Genomic DNA, 25,857 nt, shown 5'->3' with positions numbered 1-25,857 from the left:
CTTTTTTCCAAGTTAACCTCTTTTGCCTATAAGCAGCAAGTGCCAACCTCCACACCCTCTTTTTCCCCGGGACTGATGCATGTGTTTATGTGCTTATGACTAGGTGTCTCTAGTCATCAGATACACTCTAACTATAGCTTGCCTATCTCCTAAAATTGGGATCATTCCCCTAGGATATCCATAGAACACTTGGGCTCTACGCAAGCCTCTTCAGAGCTCTGGGGGGGTTGATACTTGTTTTTAAATCCAATATAGTTAACTTTTGGTGTTGGTAGACTTTTAGAAGTAATTTTTGGGGTGCTTGGGTGGCTCCGTCGGTTGAGCATCCGACTTTGGCTCAGGTCACGATCTCATGGTTCGTTGAGTTCAAGCCCCACGTTAGGCTGGCTGTAGACAGTGCAGGGCCCACTATAGGTCCTCTGTACTCCTCTGTCTGCTCCTCCCCTGCTCGCTCTCTCTCTCTCTCAAAAAGAAATAAACATTTTTTAAAAAGTCAATATTTTGATAATTATTGAAACTGGATGATGGATAAGTGGTAACTTGCCACCCTACTCTCTACTTTTGTGTTTGCCAGTAATTTTTCATTAAAAAAAGTTTAAAAACAGATATGGGAATAGATGTAGAGATATATATTGATAACAAAATAAAACACAAACTAAATGTATGATAATAGAGGTTTGTTAAATAAATTATGATATATTTATAGTACAGAATACATAAAGCAGCCTTTTAAAATAATTTTATTGAGCACTTGTTATTTATAAGGATAGATATTTATAATATATTGTAAAAAATTAAAAATCAAACCTTTTAAAATTAAAACAAAAGAGGGGCTCAGTTGGTTGAGCATCGGACTCTTGATTTCTACTCAGGTCACTATCTCATTGTTCATGGGTTTGAGCTCCGCATTGGGCTCCACGCTGCTTGGGATTCTCTGTCTTTCTCTCTCCCTGCTCCTCCTGTGCTTTCTCTCTCACAAGGTGAATAAACTTTTTAAAAAATTTTAAAAAGAAGTAATTTTCAGTTACATGAAGATTTTTCTGAGTTATTTTCTCCTCTTTCCTTGTTATTTATTTATACTTTTTTTTTTTTTTTTTTTTTTTTTTTTTTTTTTTTTTTTTTTTGCCATCCACCTGTAGTGCTTGCAAATAATCAGATACTGGACACTCGCCAGCCCAGACGATCCTAGAGTGGGACTTTCGCTAAGAACCACTGGCCCTATGATATACATGTCATCAGGTGTGATAACAGTCTTATCAGAGGTGGAACTCCATCAGTGTCCCTCCCAATGACTGACTCATTACCACCTTGGCCTTAACATGCTACAACCAAGGAGCATTTAAACACAAAGCAGGCTTTTCGTCACTGCTCAAACCTCACCCATCATAAAGACACCTTCCCTGCACTTATTGCCCCGTTTCTCCCCACGCTTTCTCAGCCAGAGTTGTTGAAAGAACTGTCTGCACTTGCCTCTTCTGCTTCTTCACACCTAGCCTGATTGTGATCTGGCTTCTCTACCCCACCCCAAGCCTCCCTGAGCATCTCTCACCAGCTCCTGCAATTGCCCTTTAGGTCTTGTCCTGCTTACATGGGCAGTGTCTGACACTGCAGACCCATACCCTTCTCTTCCCCCACTTCTCTTTCACCCCTCCACTCGCTTTCTGCCCCTCTTTGTGTTCCTTCTCAGTTTTGGTGATGGTCCTGTAGGCTTTGTCCCAACCCCTTCTCTTCTTCCAGTAGAACTCATGGGCTCCTGTGGCTTTGAGGACCTCAACCTTGATGGAGGGATGGGAGTGAAGAATGAAGACTCTGTAGACCGGGGGTGTGTGCCAGGCCTTGGACTAGACCCTGAGCAGATTGCTAGGGAAGAGAATTAGGTTAGTTGGAAGAGAATGGGGATGTTAATGACATGGCTGCTGCTTCCAGGTGTGGCACCTAAACACCGACAAGTCAGTATCACTGTGGATCCAGAATAGGGGAAATGTAAAATATGAAAGGCAATGCATTCCCACAAACAAATTATAACATCTGATATTTCAGGCAAGCACAGAGCAGTATATCAAGCTAGAGCACTGAATAAGGCTTCATTGTCTCAAAGTTCTAAGAGAAGTATGATTTATGTGTTGAAACTCCCCTCCCTGGGGGGAATGAGCCATTCGGATGCATTTGTTCCAGCTTGCTTTATACACGCGTATGTCATACAGAGAAATGATGGAGGACATTATCCTTCTATGGCTGCTGGTTCAAACACCAGGACCTATCAAACATGATTATGTCTAATTGCCAGCGTCAGCCACCCATCAGCTATGAAGAGCCACTTGGAGAGCACTGATGTGGCACTTTGCCAGCCCCTGCACCAGGCAGATAATTGTCTACCTCAAATGAAGGATGGAGGGCAGAAGGGTTGAGGGAAACCATGCCAGGCCATACCTGCCTCACTCCCTCTGCAGCACATCCTGTCTTAAGACCCCTTGGAGGGCATCAGTGATGGGGGTAGGGGGTAAGGTCAGTTTGTTCTAGACCAGTCTGCTCCAGACCCTGGTCAGCTCAGCTGAGCCTGTGTGTGTGTGTGTGTGTGTGTGTGTGTGTGTGTGTGTGTGTGGTGAAAGGACTAGAGCTTATTAGCTGGATAAAACTGCAGACTTCCAGTCACTCCAACCATCCAGATCTGTTTCCAATCTATTTCCCCTCCCTTGCAGTGGAGCTCCCTAAATGTTCATGCCCTGAAGACTCTATCACATATGACTCTCCTTGTGGCTGATTTCTACTCATCTCCTTATTATGCAGTGACTTTAGCCCCTGACTGACTGACCCAGTCCTCTCCACCCTTCTGCTGTCCTTCCATACCATGGATGAAACACCAAACTCTGGCTTCTCAGTCCTTCATTATCTCCACAACCATCCACTCCCTCCAGAACAGCTCGCTACCAATGCCCACAGCTTAACCCCAGATCTTATTTTCACAAGTGAATGTACCACCTTCAAAAGCCATCATCTCCTGTGGTTCCCACTCTGCAAAATCCCAGCTCCAATACTTGGACCCACAGGACATGGAGTGCAGGGCCAATGTTTCATTTTCTTCCTCATCTGGCTTGGACAATCTGTGGTCTAGCACATCACCACTTGCCTTCCGCTATCCTTCATCACCTTGCAGCTTTTCTCTACCCCAGTGCCGGTTAACCAGAACCATTCAGCCATCAGACCTGAGGAGCAGGTAACAGAGACAGTGGTGTCACAGCCGGGAAAGTTCTTCCACAGATCTCAAATGAGCACCAGTCCTGCCAGCCAAGCTCACCATACTCCTTAGACAAGTTCACATCCCCTTCCTCTGAACAGCCTATTTCACATCTTCCCCCTTCTCCTTTACTCCCCCATCCCATTTGAAGCTTTTCTGGGTGAGATCCACTGCTTCTGGGAGAAGTGAAAGCCCTCTGCTCCCAGGAGTAGGACAGGAACACTCTTGGGGACAGGATCCGACAAGAGAATAAAGCCCAGAGCTGCTGCCACTCCTTATGGCCACTCCATGGACTCCTAACTCTGGCATCCAATGCCAGCCTGGCCTTTCTGTGGAGCAAACAGGCTTCATGGAAATGGGGGTCAGAGAGTATCACTCTTTTCCCCTACGGTGGGGTTGGTTCTTCCGTGCCCTGTGGAGAGACACTTGGGAAACTCCTAAGAGTAACAAAAGGCTCTCTAGTCACTGCAGAATCATTAAAGTGTGGTGGTAATAATAATAATAATAATAATAATAATAATAATAATAATAAACTTTAAACTTCATGTTTGGGCTGGGTTTTACCTCCTCTGCCAGGTCACCTGCAGGGGAAAATCCTGATAGATTCTTCTTTTCTCTCCAACCTCTTTCATGACTTTCACTCCACCCTTTGCCTTGGTTTTTGACCCCACCCAGGGTGGAGGCGAAAGTAGGGCAGGAAAGCTCTCACACGACTTGGAATTCCATTGATGATCTGTCGTCAGCTGTCCCCATGAAACAAGCGCTTTCCTCCCTGAGGTAATTTTGTGGGGTTTTTAGAGATTCCACACTGTCTGGGGATCTTTTCCCGGCCAGTCACTCAAGACCCGTTCCTCAACCTTTATGTGTCTGATGGAGTCTCCGACCTTACTCTGCTGTGGGGTCCTGCTCGTCAGGCAGCCTTCTTGGTTGGGATATCAAATAATCCCATGCCAGCTTTCTCACTTGAGTGACCCAAGCCTGATCCTTGGAAAATCCATATTCCCTGTGCTCCTACAAACTGTGGGAGCACAGGCCCCTCCCATGCAGCCCCCCTGATTCCTTCTTCCACAACATAGGCTGAGGCCAGCACCACCAGCAGCTCTTAAACCTCTTTTCTAGGCCAGAGATAAGAGGTTAGCTGGTGATAAGCACTGGGTGTTGTATGGAAACCAATTTGACAATAAATTTAATATATTGAAAAAAAAAAAAAGAGGTTAGCTGGCATCACAGAACCAATTTTTGGAAACCTCCTTTGTAAGTAGTCTTGACCATCATTTGGGAAAGCAGCACCCATCGTTCAGCCTGAACTGGGCCAACTCTAGCTCCACTTTCAAATCCTGCCATGCTTGACTGCACGTGCAGTGAACAACCAGTTTACTTGTGGCTGCTATTGTTGCTCACGGCTGCTGTTCTTCTGCAGCAGGAAGTCAGCAAAAGCCAAAAACCAGACATGTCCTAAAGAGGACTGGGCAACCGGATCAGTTTAACACATCACTGAAGGTTCAGCCCTTCCTCAGGCCCAGAAAAGCTGCCCCCGTTGCAGGCTGTATGAGATTTTGCTCCAGGATAGAAATAAAAACATTTGTATACAACAGGTGGTTTGTCACGGCAACCAATATGGCATCTTTTGGCCCATTTTCATACCTAGAAACTCAAATGTGAGCAGAAATGGTAGTGAGTCCTCCGGTTTGGTCTGTGTACCCCAGGTGCCTGGGGCTGACTCCCCAGATGGTGAAGCCACTGCACTTAGCACTGAAACAACTCACTCTTTCAAACAGAGAGAAATTTAGCACAAAGAGATGTTTACAGAGGTGTTCTAAGGACTGGGATGAGGTGGGAGCTGCCAGAGAAGGAAAGGAGATCAGAGAAGCTATAAGGACTGAGTTATAAAACATGATCAGCACATATGGCAAGTCATATTTGACCAACTTAGAAGGAGCCTCTTGGAGATCATTCAGTCTTCCCTTGACTTTCACAGAGGAAGAAATAATAGTAGTAATAATAACAGCTACATTTTTTAGGATAGACACTTAGGAAATACTACTTCATTTATTACCTCATTTATTTCTCAGGATATTCCTATGAGGTAATTACCGTTGCCTCACCATTGCCTTCATTTTACAGGCTAGGAAACTGAGACCCCAAGAGGTAAATTCACTTGCCCCAGGTGCCCTGGCCAGGAAGGACAGCACCAGGAGGACAGCCTGTGCATTATGATCCCTAGTTTGGTGTGATTTCCATGACACCATTATACTGCACAGAAGACAAGCTCAGTTAAAAATCCTCTCCTAGGAACACCTGAAAGGGTAGTTACATGCCTTTTCTACTTCTCAAGTCCAGAGTTCAGGAGCAGAGCCATTGCTTGAATTCAATTGAGATCCCAAAAGTAGGGCATGCAGAGGCCACAAAAGGAAAAATGGAGATGTGGAAACAGTGTCAGCCATATTCAAGAGAACCCCATGGATCCTGGGAGTCAGCCTGTTTCCAGGCCTTGAGAGGGGTGAGCTAACCAGGTGACAGATGTCATACCATGGGGAAAGAAGGAGGACAATGCCGGTGGTGGGAGAGGAGAGAGTAAGAGACCAGGGAGTCTCAAGGAAGGAAACAGGCTAAGAAGAACAACAACCATGTCAGAGGTCACAAGAGCTTAGAGGTCCTGCATAAGTTAGCCTAGGTTTGATATATGAGAGCAAACCTTCAGATGAGCAGGAGAGGCCTGAAGGAAAGCTCCAGTCTCTAAGAGGAAAGGGCCCTGGACAAGGAAATGGCCTCTGTGAGAGGGTGACGTACACCCAAAGACAGCCATGGGGGTTGGCAGGGCAGGGTATGTGTGTGGAAGTCATGGGGCCTTGAGGGAACATAGCAGGCTGCAAGGGGCACAGAAGGGAGAACAGACCTGACTCTGCCCAGAGTTTGCAGGCAGAGTCTTGGTGGTGAAACCTTTCAGCCCCACCCCCCAAGTCTTCTAGTGTACTATTTCCTGCATTCCCATGGCCCTCAGCGCTCCCAGGTGATCTCTCCATGTGCAGGCTATCCCATCCCCACTGCCTCATCCAAATTCATCACTGACATTGCCCCACCCCCACCCCACCATTCCAACCTCTTCAGAGAAGCACCCCCAACTCATGGTCTGTGGGACTCCTTGGGCCCTTAGCATGCCCTCCAAATGTACTGTTCTTTTCCCCTCTGTGACCCCATCAGATTGTGAATGCTTTGAATCACGCCTTATTTGTCTGGACATCCCTTTAACAGCACCCAGGACTCAAAGATGGTTGTTTAGATATTAACAATAGCAGTATGAACACAATACCAAAACGGAAGTACATGGTGCTTGGCTGGTAACAGCCAAAAGCCACCAATGAAACAATGGAGTTGAAAATCTTATTCACCTTGTGCCCTCTTGTGGAGAAGAGAGCAAAGAACACTATATCACCACTTGGGAAGACGGATTTACTTCTTTCCCTTATCACCTCCTCCTTTTCTAAATAGTTACAATACAGAGCTAATGAATAAAATATATTTAAATATAAATATGTTATTCTATGTTTAACTTTAACGTACTATTACTCTATATTTAAACATAACTACATTATATCTAAATAGAGTTACAATACAATATTAATGAATCATCTTTACCGTATTATGATTTTGATTTCATAAATACTGTTTGAAGATGAACCAGGAAGTATTGTATAATTATATGTTCTTTCTGGTAACATCCTTGTGCATTTTTGCTCCTGCAAAATCATAATGCTGCTTCATTTTCTATTTGCTAGTTTTCTAAGTACTTATCAAAACTAATACTCAAACTCTCTACTGACACTGTAGTAAGGTCCTTTCAATTTTTTTTTTTTTTTTAATCTGGAACCTCCAACAATACTACTTTTAAAAATCATTAGAGCAGCGCACCTGGTTGGCTCAGTTGGTGGAGCATGTGACTTGTGCTCTCACAATCATGACTACAAGCCCTATGTTAGGCACAGAGCTTCCTTAAAAAGAAAGGAAAGAAGGAAGGAAGGAAAAAAAATTATTGGAGCTATCTTCAGTGTTACCGCTCAAATGAGATTATTTACCCTCTCATTTTTTGTACAGCAATAATCATCCTTTTTGGTCTTGCCTTTTTGGTCTTTTGATGAATAGAAGTTCAGAATTTTTATAAGTCCGGTTTATAATTTTTCCCTTTGGGACTAGTGCTTTTAGTGTCCTGTTTTTAAAATCACTCCCTATTCTAATACCTTGAAGATGCTTTCCTATATTGCATCCCAAAATCTTTATTGTTTTGCTTTTCACAATTAGGTCTACGATTGACTTGGAAATTATTTTTGTATATGGTGTAAGGTAAGGATTAAATTTTTATCTACTTTTTCTATATAGATACTTTATTGAGTCAACAGCATTTATAAAAGACCATCTTTCACCCACTATTCCGCAGCACTGTTCATGTCAACCATCAAATAACCATGTATGTGGGAATCTATTCCTGGAACCTTTAATCTCTTCCACTGATATGTTTACTATCCCTACATTAATACTACACTGTTTTAGTTACTGCACACTTTTAATGCAACTTGGGAGCCAACAGGGCAAACCCTACCACCTCATTCTTCTCCTTTAAGAGTGTTTTGGCTCCTCTTAACTCTTTGCATTTCCATACAAACCTTAGTATCAGTTTTTTAATTTCCAGAAAAAGTGCTGCAATTTTTACTGGGGTTGCAATGAATCTACAGATAATTTTAGAAAAAATTGTCATTTCACAATATCATGTCTTCTAACCCATGAACACAGGATATCACTCCATTTATTTAGGTTATCTTTAATTTCTGTCAGTATTCTTTTACTGGTTTCTAAATAATATTCTCTAAAAATTTCATTTTATACACTGTTGGATTTTTAAAAATTATGGTAATGTATGCATAACATAAAATTTGCCATCTTAACTATTCAGTGTACAGTTGATACTCATGTTGTTGTGCAAACAATCTCCAGAATTCTTTCCATCTTGCAAAACTGAAACTGTACCCATTAAACAACAGCTCCCTATTCCCCCTCCCCTGGCAACCTCCATTCTATTTTCTATCTCTATGAATTTCACTACTCTATTGATTCCAATCATATACGTGGAATTACATAGTGTTTGTCTTTTTGTGACTGACCTATTTCACTTAGCATAATAGCCTCAAGATTCATTCATGTCACAGCATGTGTCAGAATGATATTCCATTGCATGTCAAACGCCACTTTGTTTATCCCTTCATCTCTCAGTAAACACTTGTTTGGCTTTCACCTTCCAGTTATTGTAAATAATGCTTCTATGACCATGGGTGTACAAATATCTCTTTAGGACTCTGTTTTCAATTCTTCTAAGATTATACATGGAAGTGGAATTACTGGATCATACAATATTTTTAATTTTTTGAAGAACTACAGTATGTCATTTTAATTCTTTTTACATAATTATTTTTAAGTAATGGGAAAAAGTCCAATTACAAATGTTATAGAGTATATCTTTTAAAGAATGTAATGATAAAATATGTAATGATAAAATATTTTACATAAGTCATTGCTACATGTCAAACAAAAACTGATGAAAAAATTTTAATGCGTATTTATTTTTGAGAAAGTGCAAGTGGGGGAGGGGCAGAGAGGGGCAACAGAAGATCTGAAGTGGGGCTCAGATTCACAAACCATGAGATCATGACCTGAGCCAAAGTCAGACACTCAACGGACTGGGCCACCCAGGATGAAATTTTGTTTAATTCCCAAGTGGTTTTGAGAAATTGCATATTAATGTCAAAAGTACCCTCTAGTTGGGGCACCTAGGTGGCTTAGTCAGTTAAGCTTCTGACTCTTGGTTTCGGCTCAGGTCATGATCTCATGGTTTCGTGAGTTCGAGCCCCACATTAGGCTCTGTGCTGACAGCGTGAAGCCTGCTTGGGATTCTCTCTCTCTCCCTCTCTCTCTGTCTCTTCCCTGCTCACACCGTCTCTGTCTCTCTCAAAAACAAATAAACTTAAAAAGTACTCTTCAGTCAAATGAGGTTGGGAAACACAATATTAACTGAAACTGAATTTGGAGCAAGAAGCACATTAACCAGTGCAGCAAGTGAGGAAGGACAGCTATTTAATTAAGAGGTAATCATTGAGTGCATATTCATACGTGTGTTTTTGATGGATAATGAAAAAAAAAAGAGAGAGAGACAGACACAGTCCTAAAAGAGCTCAGGATCTAGAGGGCTGGAACTGGTGGAAAGGCAGTATAATACATCAAATAATTAGATGAAAATTACATTCAGAGTATAATTAGGTGCTAAATGTGTGATGTAGTCAAGTTCTTCAGGGACATGAGAGGGGAAAATCACTATAGGGTAAGGTATTTGGAAGAAACTTCATGGTGAAAATAAGGCATGTCTCAAATTTGAAAGAACAGCTCAAGCAAAAGCAGTGATACAAATGAGGCTAGCCCTCTCGCTATTCAGCTTCCATGTGCACCCTTCCATACATTTTTGAACTTTTGTACATCAATAACACAATTCCAATTTTTCTTGTGACAAAATACAACTATCTAGTAGTTGTAAAGGTAAAGTTCTTACCTTTTCCTCAAAATATGGAGAGCACAGTCCCAACAGTCAGTGTATCCATCACTGATAATCTTAATTACTCCTCAAATTCTGGCAGCGTCCCACTCCTCAAATTCTGTTACCTAATGAATAAATTGTGAAGTTAGCTTTCCCCTATACATACATAAAATAGCAATGGGAAGGAAATAGAAGAAAATGGTTGGCACATAAAATAAACAACATATATAATAAACAAACAGGAAATATACAAAGCTATTACTGTCACGGTTTCCGTGATTTGCTGTGAGGCTGTCAATGATATCTCCATCTTCCTTCTTCCGCTACCCAGTCCACATTTCCCCCATCCTCAGCCAGAAATTCAGCTGGAGTGATCCAAACCTTCACTCGTAGGCACCTCCGGGCAACTCTTTTGGCTTCATAGTCCTTCTTATCTGCATTGTACAGCAACTCAAGTTTACGCACCTCACCTAGAGTGACTTTTTTTTTTTTTTCCAGTTGGTTCAATGGCCTAAGAAGTCTAAAATGTCCAGGAGGCATTCTCACTTTCCAATTCAATTGAACCATTGTGTCTGCTAGTGGAAGCATTCCTCCCTTGGAGACTGACTTCCGTAACGGCATTGCTCAAGGTTTCTGGGGCAGGAAGAATAATTCTGCAAATGGATTATTGAGTTTAAGAGTGAGAGCAGCCACTCCCACTTCTACCCCTTGATGCCCAGATCCATGTGTTCTGGCTATGAGAGAGAAAACACTATATAACAGTTGCTGATTCAAAGCATCTACTGTATTCTGTGAGACAGAATCACATTGTTTTGGGGTATTGTCTCCCAATTGGCACCACCACTGAGGCTTCAATGAGCCATTCCAACTTTAAATTAGGCCATCTGCTCCTAGGTGATGGAATATGTGAGTAATACCAGATGATTCCATAAGCATAAGCCCCATGCCGTATTTCCTTTGCTGAGGAATGAGCTCCTAGATAAGAGGCAATGCTGTGCAGAATACCAAGACGATGGATAAAGCATTCCATAAATACTTCCGCAAGTACACAGATGGTACGCCTGGCTGAAGGATTATGTTAAGGGAAGGCAAATCCATATTCAGAAAACATGTATATTCAGTGAGGATGTCTCTCTGCCTCCTCTATGAAAAAAGAGGCCCAGTGTAATCAGTCTGCCACCAGGTGGCTGGTTGGTCCCCACGGGAAGTGGTGCCATATGAGGGGCCTCCTGTTGGTCTCTTCAGTTGACAGATTAAGTACTCAGCAGTAATGTTAGACAGGTCAGCACTGGGTAGGGGAAGTCCACATTTTTGAACCCCATGCATAGCTTCCATCCCTGCCATTGTGGCCACTTTACGGCTCACCAAGCAAGCACAGGATTACTAGGTTAAAAGACTGATTTATATCCATGGAGTATCAGCCTGATTATTAGAAGTCTCCTCTACACTGCATGGCCATGGCTCACCACATAGCAGATATGTCTCTATTGTTCCAGGGTAATGGAACTTGCTGGAAGTCTTTTCTCCAGAGTGCAAGCAAAAGTCATTTACTGGTAGGTTATCTCACTAGAGGTACTCTGCTATGAAACTGCCCATGAGGGTGCAGGAGAAAATTGCTGCCAGGGCAATCTCCTGCTGGATCCAGGAGAGCTACATGCTGAGTCTGTAGAGTCAGCACACCAGAACCAGGAAGGGAAGCCCCTTTCCCCTGCAAAGTCTCTCCAGAGCCTCCCACTGACAACTCATAACATTATGCTTGTTGGCAAAGGAAAAATATTTAAAAGGTCCATTTCATGTTTACAGACAGCAAAGGATGAATTTCAATAAACTGCTAGCTATCAAAGGCATGTAATGGGGTGAATAGTGTCCTCCCAGAATTCATGTCCACCTGGAAACTCAGAATGTGACCTTCTTTAGAAAAGTACATTTTGGGGGCAGATGCAATTAGTTAAGATGAGGTCAGACTGGATGAGGGGGGGCCCTAAATCCAATGATTGGTGGCTTTTTAAAAGGAGATGAGACATGGAGCCACACTTAGAGAAGTCCATGTGATGACAGAGGCAGAGATTGAAACGATGCAGTATTGCTGGCACCCATGAGAAGTTGGAAAGAAGAAGAAATCTTCTGTAGAGCTTTCCGAGGGAGCATGGACCTGCCAACACCTTGATTTCAGACTTCTAATCTCCAGAACCATGAGATAATAATAAATTATTATTTGAAGCCACCAAGTTCATGGTAATTTGTTATGGCAGCCCTGGGAGACTAATGCAGCACCAAATCAGGTTATCACCAAATGTTTAGTTCCAGGCTGGGGAGAACCAACTCACAAATGAATATTTGAAGCCCTATGCCCTGGAAGAAAGGTGAGAATCAAGATTCTATATGGGCAGTGTGCTAAACACCCAAGGTTATATAGCAGACTCTGAAATTCTACCACAGATCTCTCTTCTTATTAGGCTTTGCTGTTGCACCAGATATGGATTTTCAGTACTGTATGAAATTTATTATCTCTATCTCTTCATATTAAAATGTCATGAGCCATTATGCTTTTATTGCAATGTATCTACCTGCAGCAGCTCTCTGATCCAATGGGCTCTCCTTCTTGCAGATTATCTGTCCTCCTGGTAACTACTAAGCCTTTAAATCTATCTGAACAGTCTTTGTTAATTTTCAGAAACTGCCCTTTTATCAGTTTGATCCTCTTTTTATCCACATATTTATGGAGCATACATTAACTAGAGATCAATGTCCTAATTATGTTAAAGGGAACAAATGACACAGAGAACACAAGGATGAATGGGACACAGATCCTGTCTGACATATACATGAGTGAAAGAGACACATCTTGGAAGATCCCAGATTTCTACTGGGGGGATTGTGGTACTAGTCCAGGAGAAAAGGAGGAAAAAGAGGCGAGTGTAGAGGAAGTGAAGAAGAACTCACATTTAGTTTAAGGTGCCTGTGAAACAAACAAGTAGTCATGTTTCATAAAGTCACCTCTATGGGGAAGAGGCTCAAGAAGAGGATCGTCTCAAGATATAAATAGGTACTCGTTAGTTCAGGGTTGGTAATTAAAGGCTTATAGGTGGAAGTACATGAGCCGGCCCAAAGAGAGCCTATAACATGAAAAGTGCAGGAACCAAAGACAGAACAAGAACACTAATTGTATGTGGGATTGCAGAATGTGTTTAGAAGGACAGAGGAGTAATGAAGGACAAAATTCAAAGGGGAAGAAGTACTGTTGTAAATAATATGAAATGCTGAGAAGGATGAAAGTAAGTTAATCATATATGGCAGTAGGGAAGACAGTGAATGGATAAGGGTGGAAGCTTCTTTATACAAGGGTTGAAGGGAGGGTACCTGGGTGGTTCAGTCGGTTAAGTGTCTGACTTTGGCTCAGCTTATGATCTCATGGTTTGTGAGTTCGAGCCCCACATCAGGCTCTCCACTGTCAGCTCAGAGCCTGTTTGGATCCTCTGTCCCCCTCTCTCTCTGCCCCTCCCCTGCTCATTCTCTCTCCCCAAAATAAATAACCTTTTGGGGCACCTAGATGGCTCAATCGGTTAAGCATCTGGTTAAGTGTCTGACTCTTGGTTTTGGTTCAGGTCCTGATCTCACAGTTCATTTGTTAGAGACCTGCCATCAGGCTCTGTGATGACAGCGTGGAGCCTGCTTGGGATTCTCTCTGTCCCTTTCTCTCTGCCCCTCCCCTGCTCACTTGCTCTCTCGCTCTCAAAAATAAATAAATAAACTCAATAAAAAAGGCTTAAAGGGAACAGGAGGTGCAATTATAGTTTATTCTCTATAATTGATGTTATAGTATATGTAATTAAAAATTCAAATTGGTCTAGAAGACCTAGAATGGACCAGAGCAGTCCCCTCCGCCCTCCACCACTAAGTCCTGCTTTGCAGGACTACATCCCCTTTCTACTCTTATAGCTGTTTCTATGGGGATTTACTTCCATGTTCTAAATAATTTAAGACAGCTATTTCTTTTCATATTTCACTTTTACATATTATTAAGTTCATATTATGAAATATAAGGATTTAGCTCTCTTATGCAGCCACACTTCCCTCATACACAGAATTATCATTCCTCCCTTTCCCCCAAACCTCCCAATATACCTGGTTAGATCAAATTTAAGTGTTCATATTATAATGAATATGTAAGCATTATCCATAGCTAAGCCTTCTAATGTACCCTAAATTTCTTGCACACCATTCTGTTTGCCTGAACTTAATGATAAATGGGTGCTGCTTCTGCCCTTTGCTTCGTCTTCTATCTATTAATCACTTATCCTGCCAGAATCACTAACTTTCAACTTGAAGTATCAATCTCTCAGCATTGGAATATAACAAACATACCCAGTACTCTATCTGCACTATTATTCCCCCATTGAGGCACGTGCCTTGAGCACTCCATCCCTCTACTTCTTAACTCCAAATCTGTCTCCTGGGATCTCCTTTATCACCCTCTCAAGAATTTCCCTCATTACCTACTATGTTGAATCCCCTATCCGTGTTGTCTTACTTGGATTACTCTCTCTTTAGGGCAGACTTCCAGTAGCCTCCTGAGAAGGGATGCATGGGAGGGAACTTTTTTTTTTTTTTTTAACACTTCACATGTCTGAAAATGTCCTTATTCCTACTTTGAATATGATTCAGCTGTGTTTAATTTGGAAATTAATTTTCCTCAAGATTTTTAAAAAAATTTTTTTTTCAACGTTTTTTATTTATTTTTGGGACAGAGAGAGACAGAGCATGAACGGGGGAGGGGCAGAGAGAGAGGGAGACACAGAATCGGAAACAGGCTCCAGGCTCCGAGCCATCAGCCCAGAGCCTGACGCGGGGCTCGAACTCACGGGCCGCGAGATCGTGACCTGGCTGAAGTCGGACGCTTAACCGACTGCGCCACCCAGGCGCCCCAATTTTCCTCAAGATTTTGATGGCATTGTTCATTATCTTCTAGACTGAGAAGTCTAATAATCATCTTGTTTTTCAAATTTTAGCTTGCAGCTCCTTAGATTCTGGAAGCTTTTAGGATCTCAAATTTGTCCTGTATTTTAAGAAATTCCAGAATGATACAGGTCTTCATCCCTTGTGTGGTGCATGCAAAGGGCTGGCCCTTTTAATCTGTGAATACTCGTCTTTCAGTTTGGGGACATTTTCTTGAAAAATCTTTACTTAAAGCTCAAACTTTATTCAGCAGCAGATCATTCACTGGGGAATGGGAGTTAGAACCCAGTCCTTATTGATCATCAAGGAATGCATACTGGGAAGGTGTATATTATCTTTGGGTTGTCTGAGCATCTTCAGAATGTTTGGTAAAATGGTTTATGCTAAGAATCTCAGGCAAACTTTACTTCAGAAACCTGAAGTTTCTTTACTACTCAGGCAGACTTTACTTCAGAAGACCCTGACTAAAATTTTAGTTCATAGCCTTTTACCTGGCCTGCCACATCTTTTGAAACTTCTTATTTCTTCATCCTCATCCTTAGCCACTCATGGCCTGCCATCCTTCAATCCCAGCAAATATAAAATTTCACTGGTCCCTCAGTTTCGACTACATGGCACTCAGCTTTCCCCAACAACTCCAATCCCACTCTCTCCACCCTCCCCCCAACACCTTCTTTGTGCTTTTATAGTATCCTGTAGTTAGCTCCATCAGAACAGCTACCATGTTGTTTAGAATAGTCAATCTATATACCATTCTTCTTTATTAGCCTATCAGTTCCTAAAGAGCAAAAATCTGTGTCTGACGTTTGAATTCTCAGTGAGTATCACGCATCTGGTGCTTAGCAGATGATCTTTCTACTAGGACCTGATTTCTGCTAACTTTGCACTCTATCCGAAGCAGGCTCTGCACTGACAGCAGAAAGCCTGAGTGCAGAGAGCCAGATGCGGGGCTCTCACCAACCCCGCAACTCACCAACCATGACACCATGACCTGAGCTGAAGTATAAGGCTTAACCAACTGAGCCACCCAGGCTCCCCTTACACTATGAAACTTTTCATAAACACTCTTTTACTTTTTTCTTAGCTTCATATTCTGGGATGATCTGGATATTTGGTAGAATTCAAACCCAAGAATAGTTCCTTGTTCTCTTTGCAGCCTTCAACTACTGTCCATTTTCTCCTTAAACTACCTTCTATGACTTCACACCACTGTCCGAAATTGACTGCTCCTGTTTCAGATGCCTCATTGCCTTGACTAACTTAACCTACCCACCATCAGAGTGAACACATTCCCTTCTGCACTTTTGGACTGTCTTGCTATTTGTATTAGTAGCTGCCTCAACAAATAATCTTATCCGGTGAAAGTCCCCTATTGGTGCAAGAATTTCTTCAAATTTAATGTCATTGTAGATTAACTAAGCGACAAGTTTCTCCCCTACCCCTTAGGTCTGGTACAGTTGGAATAAAGCAGCCTTTTCTCTCATCATTTCGGACTCTGGTAAGGGCATACTTGGCGCGGGGGGGTGGGGAGGGGAGAGGTCATCCCAAAAGGTGTGGGTTTTTTTTCCTTATTGCTGTTTATTACCAAGTGGTTTTCAAGCGTCTCTGTTCTCTCCCTAATTCCCTACTTCCCTCTACAACTACATTTTCCAAGAGTCCCTATGGAAAGTAGGTGGAAGAGGAAGCCAATATGTGGGGTTGTGGCCTCACATTTTTAAATTTACTTAAAAGGTTATCCGAGGAAATATATACGTATATATTGGTGCCAAAATATGTGTGTAGGTGGGTTGTCCCCTTTTTAAGGGCCATTCGGTTCTCCCGTGAAAGAGCGGGGTGGGGGCGGGGGTGGCGTCAAATCTTTTCCTTAAAACAGTACTACTTGGAGTACAACCAACCCCAGTAGCGCGGATGGTATCAGAGGCAGGTTGAACTGAAAGGCAGAAAGCTAAGGAGTCTTTCCTCTCTGTGATCTTGGGCAAGTCACGAAACCTTTGGACTTATTTCTTGTTAAGTGAGAATAACTTTACCGGGTTAATGAAAAAGTAAATGGAATAACCTAAGTAGAAGCACTCTGAAAAACAACCACCCGGGTTTTGTGAACCGGGAGGCGGAGCAGTCGCATTCCCAACCGTCGGGGTTATCCCCTTCCGCTAACTCGGAAGTCGCCTCACCAAAAGCCTCCTGCGGCGGCGACTCGTCTCCATGGCAACCGCTCCCTCAACCCGGGCCGGCTCCCAACCCAGCCGCGAGGACCGGAAGCAGCTTCCGACCGGGCGCTTTCCCGGCATCTTCCGGAAAACGCGGGGTCGCTCTTCCCCGTCGGGAGGTGAGAGCCGAGGCCCCCTCTGAACCCCTAGGCTGCATGGAGAGGCGTCCTCACCCGGGGTTTGGGAGGAGGTGGCGCGGATCTCGACGACACCCTGAGGCCGCCCTCCCAGCCCGTCCCGCCGCCCAACCCCTCTTCACGCCCGCTCCTGTCACCCCCCGGCGTTTCCCTCGGCCCTTAGCCTGTCCTGCACCTCCAGGCCCCCTAGCCGCGCGCCGGGACCCCCCCCTCCCCTAGTCCTCCCGGTGCAGCCCCGCGGCGCCTGCCGCCACAGCCGAACCCTCTCGGCTCCCCGCCGGCGCGCGCTCACCTGGCCTCCGCGCAGCGTCCTCAACGCCCGCGCGCGGCCCGCGGTCTCGCGGGGCCGGGGCCCCGCGCGGGAGAGGCGTGGGCGGGGTGGGGCAGGTGGGCTACGCGTCCGGAGACCCTCCGGCGCCAACCTGCGGCGACTCGGCCCCGCTGGAGGAGGGGTGCTGGGGTGAGCGTCGGTCCTTCGCCGTAGCACCCCGCTTTCCGGGCTCTCGGCGAAGCCTCCCCTCCAGGGAGGGAGCCCGTTGGTCACAGGCCCGCGCGTGTGTTGGCGGTTCGGTCTCCCAGTCTCCTGTGTAGCGCCGAGAGCAGCTGTGGAGGTGGCCCGCGGCTGCAGGTGCTGAAGAGGCAGAATGCGTGCCGGCCGCCACTCTCTCCGTGACTTCCAGAGGCTTTTAGTTTAGAGTCCCTCAATGTAACGCTCCCAGACGGCGTCCGAACTCATGGCCTCAACCTTTCCCGCCGCCCAGGTCTCGACCTTAGATTCTCCCCCCGGCGCAGGAGCATCTGGGTCTGCTGCTCCTTCTCGGCACCCGGACCCCTGCCCCCTGCCTCTTGACCACGCAGCACTGTGGGTAAGTGGATGGCCCGGAATCAGGCCCCATCCCTGCCCCCTTGCCCGTGGTCACTCTACCTGAGCTTGGCAGGTTCCTCATCTACAAGGCAGGCATGGAAGTAAGCGTACAGGACTTTTGAGAAGGTTTAAAGGAGTTTCTCTTTAAGGTGCTGAGAACAGTGCTCGGCACATGGTTAATACTCTGTGTCAGCTGTTATCATTTGCTGCATAGCAGTCAGTGTATATAACGTTCTTCTATTTACTTCGTAACGTTGTCTCTCACCTGCTAGAGTTTTAAGAAGCCACGGGTCTTGTTCAGGTCAACTGCATAAAAAAGAAAAATCGGGTCACCTATAAGATTTTGTAATCAGCCATCAGTGATCAGTGATGCATATAGTGCTAGAACTGTCTTTCCACCCCCTTCCTGCTGACAAGCTCATGATACCTGGAGAAATTACATCACTGAGTTGCTGTTGACATTGTGAATTGGTGAACAATCGTTTCAGTAATTCATTTGATAGCACCGAGCAAGACATTTGCCGCTCTCCTTTGACCCCAGCAAGCCAAGTCCTTGGGATATCCTTGAATAATTTGAAAGGAGAAAAATATATTCCTGAAAATGTGCCTCCCATCATTATTTATGGTAGTCAAACTTAGACACAACCTAAATATTCTACACTAAAGAGATAGGTAAATAATGCAGATGTTATGGATGGGAAGTAGAAGTGAATATGAAAAAATAGAAGCACATTAAGATTAGGGAATGTACAATTACTTTTTCTTTTAAATAGTTCCTTTATGTCAAAATAGTATTGTTTTAATGCTGTTCAATAGTATTAAACTTAATGTTTTATTTAATACTGTTTAATAGTAAGTGTTGAAAAGAAATCCACATGAATACTTCTCTCATGAGACTATTTCTTAATGCTCTTTGCAACAGGCTAGAAAAAATTAATTGGCTGTTTGAGCCTGCCCCAGAGTCATAATTTTTCTCAAGCTTCCCTTGTTTCTGTTCTCCAGGAGTTCCTGCACAATCCTGGCTGATCTCTTATTGTGATATTTAGTCAGCCTTATGTGCAAGATTTTCAGAATAAATTGGGAATTACTCATGCATATGAATTAATGCCATCTTAGCTCTTCAATTCTCTTAAGGAAGTATTCTTTGAAAGCATGGTTTATGTTAAGATTAAGGGCAGTACTTTCTGTAACAGTGTTATGTTTCTTTGTGTTTAAATTTAAAAAAAAAAAAGTTTGTTTATTTTGATTTTTTTTTTTTATTTTTTTTTTTATTTTTGGGACAGAGAGAGACAGAGCATGAACGGGGGAGGGTCAGAGAGAGAGGGAGACACAGAATCGGAAACAGGCTCCAGGCTCCGAGCCATCAGCCCAGAGCCTGACGCGGGGCTCGAACTCACGGACCGTGAGATTGTGACCTGGCTGAAGCCGGACGCTTAACCGACTGCGCCACCCAGGCGCCCCAAAAGTTTGTTTATTTTGAGCACGCATGGGGGAGGGGCAGAGAGAAAGGGAGGGAGAGAGGGAATCCCAAGCCAACTCTGCAGGCCTTGATCTCACAAACCGAACCTGAAATCATGACCTAAGCTGAAATCAAGAATCAGAGGCTTAACCTACTGAGGCTGGTGCCCCCAGTATTGTATTTCTAAGAAACGTGTCTGTGTCTTGTTTCCACCTGTTTGTTTAATCGTATTTAAGGAGTGTCCTTAAGGAAAGCTCACCTCCCTGAAGATTAAAGCCTACTTATTTATTTCCAGTCCAAATGTCTGCAAAATTGAGAAAGTCCTCACTCCATCCACAACCTTCAGAGGAGTCTGACAGCATTGTGATAGTGAAGATGGAAGAGGAAGAGCAGATCTGTGATCTGGACCCCAGCCTCCCCTGGAGCACCTCCTGCAGCCCAGAGACCTTCCACCAGCGGTTCAGGCACTTTGGCTACCAGGAGTCGCCTGGGCCCCGGGAGGCTCTGAACCGGCTCCGGGAGCTTTGCCATCAGTGGCTGAGGCCCGAGGTGAACTCCAAGGAGCAGATCCTGGAGCTGCTGGTGCTGGAGCAGTTCCTGGCCATCCTGCCTGAGGAGCTGCAGGCCTGGCTGCGAGAGCACCGGCCCGAGAACGGAGAGCAAGCTGTGACTATGCTGGAGGAGCTGGAGAAAGAACTTGACGGGCCAACTGAGCAGGTAAAAAGGCATCAGGCATGGATGGGCAACCAGGCTGGGTTAGAAGCTCTGGGCCATTATTGGGGTAGAGCTCTCAAATTGTACTCCCACGGAACACGCTAAACATGTTGGGTGGTGAATGTACTCCCAGCTGTGCCAGAAAACTGAACACGGCTGTGCTTTCTTCCTCCCTTTTCCTGCATCCCAGGATATTTCTACATAGTTTTTTCTCTGCTATTTTATTTCAAAGTCCCAACGTGGGTCTCTTCTTCAGCCTCAGGTATGCCTAACTGCTTTCAGGTGTTTTTTGGACAAAATGAGGACATGCTTGCAGAGAAGTTGACACCTTGGGAAATTCATCGGGAATCACCAAATAGCCAGATCAAGCCCATTAAGAAGCAGCTGCCATTAACATCACGGGAGTTTCACTCAAGACAAAAAGGTGAGGGGCAGGATTCAGTTTATGGTGGGAGGAAAAGGTGGCCTCTCACCTGCCCACACACATCTCAGCTGCTCTCTGTAAGAGGTCTCAGATCTCCCCTCCTGCCTCTTCTTCACGTGGGAACTTCCATTATATGTTGTGCTAATGATCACTCTCAGTATTTTGTTCTTGTTTCTTACTCATAGAGTCTTGTAATATCTTTTAGATTTTTAAATCCTTGACATCATCTCCATGGGATTTTCAAACCTTTCTTTAAGAATCATGACCCTTTTTGGGGCTCCTGGGTGGCTCAGTTGGTTGAGCATCTGACTTTGGCTCAGGTCATAATCTCACAATTGTGAGTTCGAGCTCCCCATCAGGCTTGTTGCTGTCAGCGCAGAGCCCGCTTTGGATCCTCTGTCCCTCTCTCTCTCTGCTCCTCCCCCACGTGCTCTCTGTCTCTCTCTCCATCCCTCTCTTTCCCACCTCATAAACATTAAAAAGAAAAAGAAGCATGACCCTTTTCTCAAATGAAATTTTACATGGAGTTCCAGCGTGTAAAACAGATGAAAACACAGCTACTCTAACTGAAGCAGGAGCAAACACTGTTGGTCCACAGGGCACCAACCTGGCCTTGTTCTCAGATGTTTTACCTTCAGGCAGCTCCTAAGGGCCCTTCTGAGGGACCATAAAGTCACAGTCTACCTCATCATATTCTGTTTCTTCTTGTTTGGTTACTGGTGACGTCTAGTACTATAATTGCCATATTGCTGCTAAGATGACTTTGCCCTCCTGTGGTGACTCGAATTTGAATATTTTTCTCTCCCTCACATGCTAAACTGGCCTCTGTTGCTCCTTGCATCACTTTTTTTTTTTTTTGGTATTTGTTAACAGAAGTAATTTTCTATTTATTTTATTATTTTTTTTAATATAATTTGTTTTCAAGTTAGCTAACGTACAGTGTATACAGTGTGCTCTTGGTTTTGGAGGTTGATTCCTGCGATTCATCACTTACATACAACACCCAGTGCTCATCCCAACAAGTGCCTTCCTTAAAGCCATCACCCATTTCCCCTTTCCCCCTGCCCCCCCCCCATCAATCCTCCGTTTGTTCTTTGTATTTAAGAGTCTCTTAATGGGTTTGCCTCCCTCTCTGTTTGAAACTGTTTTTCCCCTTCCCTTCTCCCATGGTCTTCTGTTAAGTTTCTCAAGTTCCACATGAGTGAAAATATAAGATATCGTCTTTCTGACTGACTTATTTCATTTAGCGTAATACCCTCCAGTTCCATCCCCGTTGCTGCAAATGGCAGGGTTTCATTCTTTCTCATTGCCAAGTAGTATTCCACTGTATATATAAGCCACATCTTCTTCATCCATTCATCAGTTGATGGACATTTGGGTTATTTCCATAATTTGGCTATTGTTGAAAGTGCTGCTGTAAACATTGGGGTACATGTGCCCCTATGAATCAGCACTGCTGTATCCTTTGGATAATTGTTTATTTTTATTTTTATTTTTATTTTTTTTTTCCTTCGGATAATTCTTAGTCGTGCTATTGCTGGGTCATAGGGTAGTTTTATTTTTAATTTTTTGAGGAACCTCCACACTGTTTTCCAGAGTGGCTGCACCAGTTTACATTTCCACCAACAGTGCAAGAGGGTTCCCATTTCTCCACATCCTCACCAACATCTTTTGTTTCTTGAGTTGTTAATTTTAGTCACTCTCACCAGTGTGAGGTAATATCTCAATGTGGTTTTGATTTGTTTTCCTCTGACGAGTGATGTTGAGCATCTTTTCATGTGTCTGTTAGCCATCTGGATGTCTTCTTTGGAAAAGTGTCTGTTCATGTCTTCTTCCCATTTCTTCACTGGGTTATTTGTTTTTCATGTGTTGGTTTCGGTAAGTTCTTTCTAGATTTTGGATACTAACCCTTTATTCGATATGTCATTTGCAAATATCTTCTTCCATTCTGTTGGTTGCCTTTTAGTTTTGTTGATTGTTTCCTTTGCAGTGCAGAAGCATTTTATCTTGTTGAGGTCCCAGTAGTTCATTTTTGCTTTTATTTCCCTTGCCTTCAGAAACGTGTCAAGTAAGAAGTTGCTGTGGCTGAGGTCAAAGAGGTTGTTGCCTGTTTTCTCCTCTAGGGTCTTGATGGTTTCCTGACTCACATTTAGGTCTTTAATCCATTTTGAGTTTATTTTTGTGTGTGGTGTAAGAAGGTGGTCCAGTTTCATCCTTCTTTATGTTGCTGTCCAGTTCTCCCAGCACCATTTGTTAAACAGACTGTCTTTTTTTCCATTGGATACTCTTTCCTGCTTTGTCAAAGATTAGTTGGCCATACATTTGTGGGTCCATCTCTGAGTTCTCTATTCTATTCCAGTAGTCTATGTGTTCGTTTTTGTGCCAATACCACACTGTCTTGATGATTATAGCTTTGTAGTAGAGGCTAACGTCCGGGATCGTGATGCCTCCCGCTTTGGTTTTCTTTTTCAACACTACTTTGGCTATTGGGGTCTTTTGTGGTTCCATATAAATTTTAGGATTGTTTGCTCTAGCTTTGAGAGGAATTCTTTGCATCACCTTTTACAAAAGTGCTTCAAAATGGCTAGCATAGCTTTTCCATTGCAGATACTAAAAAAATAAGTGCTATGGAAAGAAAAACCAAAGCAAAATGAGGGGGATAAGTATTATCAAATAAAGTGGGGACAGAGTCTTATTAAATAAAGTGGTGGAGAAGCCCTCTTTGATGAGTGACATCTAAGCAGAGACCTTCCTTCTAGATGATCATGCTGGATAAAATGGGAGTCAGAAATGAAAAGGGAAACCCCAACTGGGAGTATCTCCCCTTCTCCCCCCAGCACGGCTTCCTTATTCTATGGGGTTTGATCAGCTAAGTAAGGTTAGAGTTTTTCCAAGAGAATTTTAATAAGAAAATATAGGAAAAATAAAATACAGAAATATAGAGATTTAGAAAATATTTCTCTTACTGGATAAGTACCCCGCTCCCAAGAGGCTTGTGCCGGGGACTTAACACCTCCAGTCTAGCAGTTGTGTTGGCTTAACTAAGAGAAAAATGAAAGTCTGTTCACACTCCATCAGGATCAAGAGGGAACCATCCCTGCTTCAGCAGCTTTTTGTGGCAGTGACTACAAAATTAATTAGCCTTAAAGCCAGGTTTTAGGATCTCAGAGTTGGCAAGGACTATGTTCTACCTCCGAATGTCCTCACAGAGGCCTTTTCTACATTTTTTGTTTTGTTTTTTATTTATCTTTCATCATGATAAGTGTACTCCTTAATCCCCATCCCCTTTTTCTCCCATTCCCCCACCCTCCTCCCCTCTGGTAAGTTCTCTATAGTTCTCTATAGTTAAGAGTTTGTTTCTTGGTTTGTCTCTCTCTCTCTCTCTCTCTCTCTCTCTCTCTCCCCCCCTCTCTCCCCCCCCCCACCCTGCTAATTTGTTTTGTTTTTAATTCCACATGTGAGTGAAATCATGTCTTTCTCTGACTGACTTATTTCGCTTTATATTATACTGTCTAGCTCCATCCATGTTGTTGCAAATGGGAAAATTTCATTCTTTTTTGGCTGAATAATTTTATTGTGTGTGTGTGTGTGTGTGTGTGTGTGTGTATACATCTTCTTTATCCACTCATCTATTGATGGATACTTGGGCTATTGTAAATAATGCTACTTTAAACATAGGGGTGCATGTATCCTTTGAATTAGTGTTTTTGTATTCTCTGAGTACATACTCACTAGTACATTTGCTGGATAATAGGCTAGTTCTACTTTTAACTTTTTAAGGAACCTCCATACTATTTTCTACAGTGGCTGAACCAATTTGCATTCCCACCAACAGTGCAAGAGGGTTTCTTTGTCTCTACATCTTCACCAACACTTGTTTCTTGTGTTTTTGATTTTAGCCATTCTGGCAGGTGTGAGGTGAGATACCTCATTGTAGTTTTGATTTGCATCTCCCTGATGATGAGTGATGTTAAGCATCTTTTCACATGTGTGTTGGCCATCTGTATATCTTCTTTGGAGAAATGTCTGTTTATGTCTTCTGGGCAAAAGACAATTTTTCAATTGGATTATTTGTTTTTTGGGTATTGAGTTGAATCAGTTTGTTATATATTTTGGATACTAACCCTTTATTGGGTATGTCATTTGCAAGTATTGTCCCCCATTCAGTAGGTTGTCTTTTAGTTTTGTTGATTGTTTCCTTTGCTGTGCAGAAACTTTTCATTTTGATGTAGCCTCAAGAGTTTATTTTTGCTTTTATTTCCCTTGCTTCAGGAGATATTTCTAGAAAAATGTTGCTATCGCTGATGTCAGATTACTGCCTTTGTTCTCTTCAAAATTTTATGGTTGTGGGTCTCACACTTAGGTCTTTAATCGAATTCAAATTTATTTTTGTGTGTGGTGTAATAAAGTGGTCCAGCTTCATTCCTTTATGCCAGTACCATACTGTTTTCCTGTCACTTGGTAATATAACTTGAACTTTGGAATTGTGATACCTCCAGTTTTGTTTTGTTTTGTTTTGTTTTGTTTTTCAAGATTGTTCTGGCTATTAAAGGTCTTTCATGGTTCCATACAAATTTTAGAATTATTTGTTCTAGTTCTGTTGGTATTTTCATAGGGATTGCATTAAATCTGTAGATCGCTTTAGGTAGTATAGACATTTTAAAAATATTTGTTCTTCCAACCCATGATCACTGAGTATCTTTCCAGTTCTTTGCATAATCTTGAATTTCTTTCATCAAATGTTTTATAGTTTTCAGAGGATAGGTCTTTCACCTCTTTAAGTTTATTTTTAGATATTTTATTGTTTTTGGTGCAATTGTAAGTGGGATTGTTTTCTTAATTTCGTTTTTTGCTTTCTGTACATTGATTTTGTATCCTGCAACATTACTCAATTTACCACTTCTAGTAGTTTTTTGGTGGAGTCTTTAGAGTTTTCTGGATATAGTATCATGTCATCTGCATATAGTAAGAGTTTTACTTCCTTACCAATTTGGATGCCTTGTATTACTTTATGTTGTCTAATTGCTGTGGTTAGGACTTCCAGTACTGTGTTAACTGAAGGTGACAAGAGTGGACATCCTTGGATTTTGACATTGAGGTCACTTTAGAGTTTGAGGTATCAGAAGTGAATTTGAGACAGTCCTTACCATTTACAAAATGATTTCTATTTAAACCAGTAATAATGCCATTCAACTAGTACTATAAAATACATACAAGAGTAGAGGTTTTTCATAAATGGGTGCTTTGTGCTACCCTTGATTTGTTTGAGGTGTCTGTTATCTCAGT

General features: G+C 43.0%; 1 protein-coding gene and 1 long non-coding RNA gene across 2 annotated transcripts in view; one reads left to right on the top strand and one right to left on the bottom strand.

Annotated features, from left to right (window-relative positions):
• Window positions 1-16,946, bottom strand: part of LOC128777081 (uncharacterized) — a 43,364-nt gene extending 26,418 nt beyond the window's left edge. The window contains exons 1-2 of the long non-coding RNA XR_008422260.1: window positions 16,793-16,946; window positions 9,825-9,934 (exon numbers count right to left, since the gene is read on the bottom strand). This is a non-coding gene — a long non-coding RNA (uncharacterized LOC128777081). The remainder of the gene's footprint in view (window positions 1-9,824; window positions 9,935-16,792) is intronic.
• A 49-nt stretch (window positions 16,947-16,995) lies between these two features.
• LOC109276412 (uncharacterized) overlaps window positions 16,996-25,857 on the top strand; it is an 87,068-nt gene continuing 78,206 nt past the window's right edge. The window contains exons 1-3 of the mRNA XM_053901910.1: window positions 16,996-17,091; window positions 19,729-20,150; window positions 20,430-20,571. Of these exons, the coding sequence (XP_053757885.1) occupies window positions 19,734-20,150; window positions 20,430-20,571 (559 nt within the window). The 5' untranslated portion in view covers window positions 16,996-17,091; window positions 19,729-19,733. The remainder of the gene's footprint in view (window positions 17,092-19,728; window positions 20,151-20,429; window positions 20,572-25,857) is intronic.

Source organism: Panthera pardus, unplaced genomic scaffold (genome assembly GCF_024362965.1).
Source record: "Panthera pardus isolate Hobbes unplaced genomic scaffold, ASM2436296v1 HiC_scaffold_15, whole genome shotgun sequence".
NCBI classification, from domain to species: domain Eukaryota; kingdom Metazoa; phylum Chordata; class Mammalia; order Carnivora; family Felidae; genus Panthera; species Panthera pardus.
The sequence above is the reverse complement of the archived record's forward strand: the minus strand, read 5'-3'. Positions and strand labels throughout refer to the sequence as shown.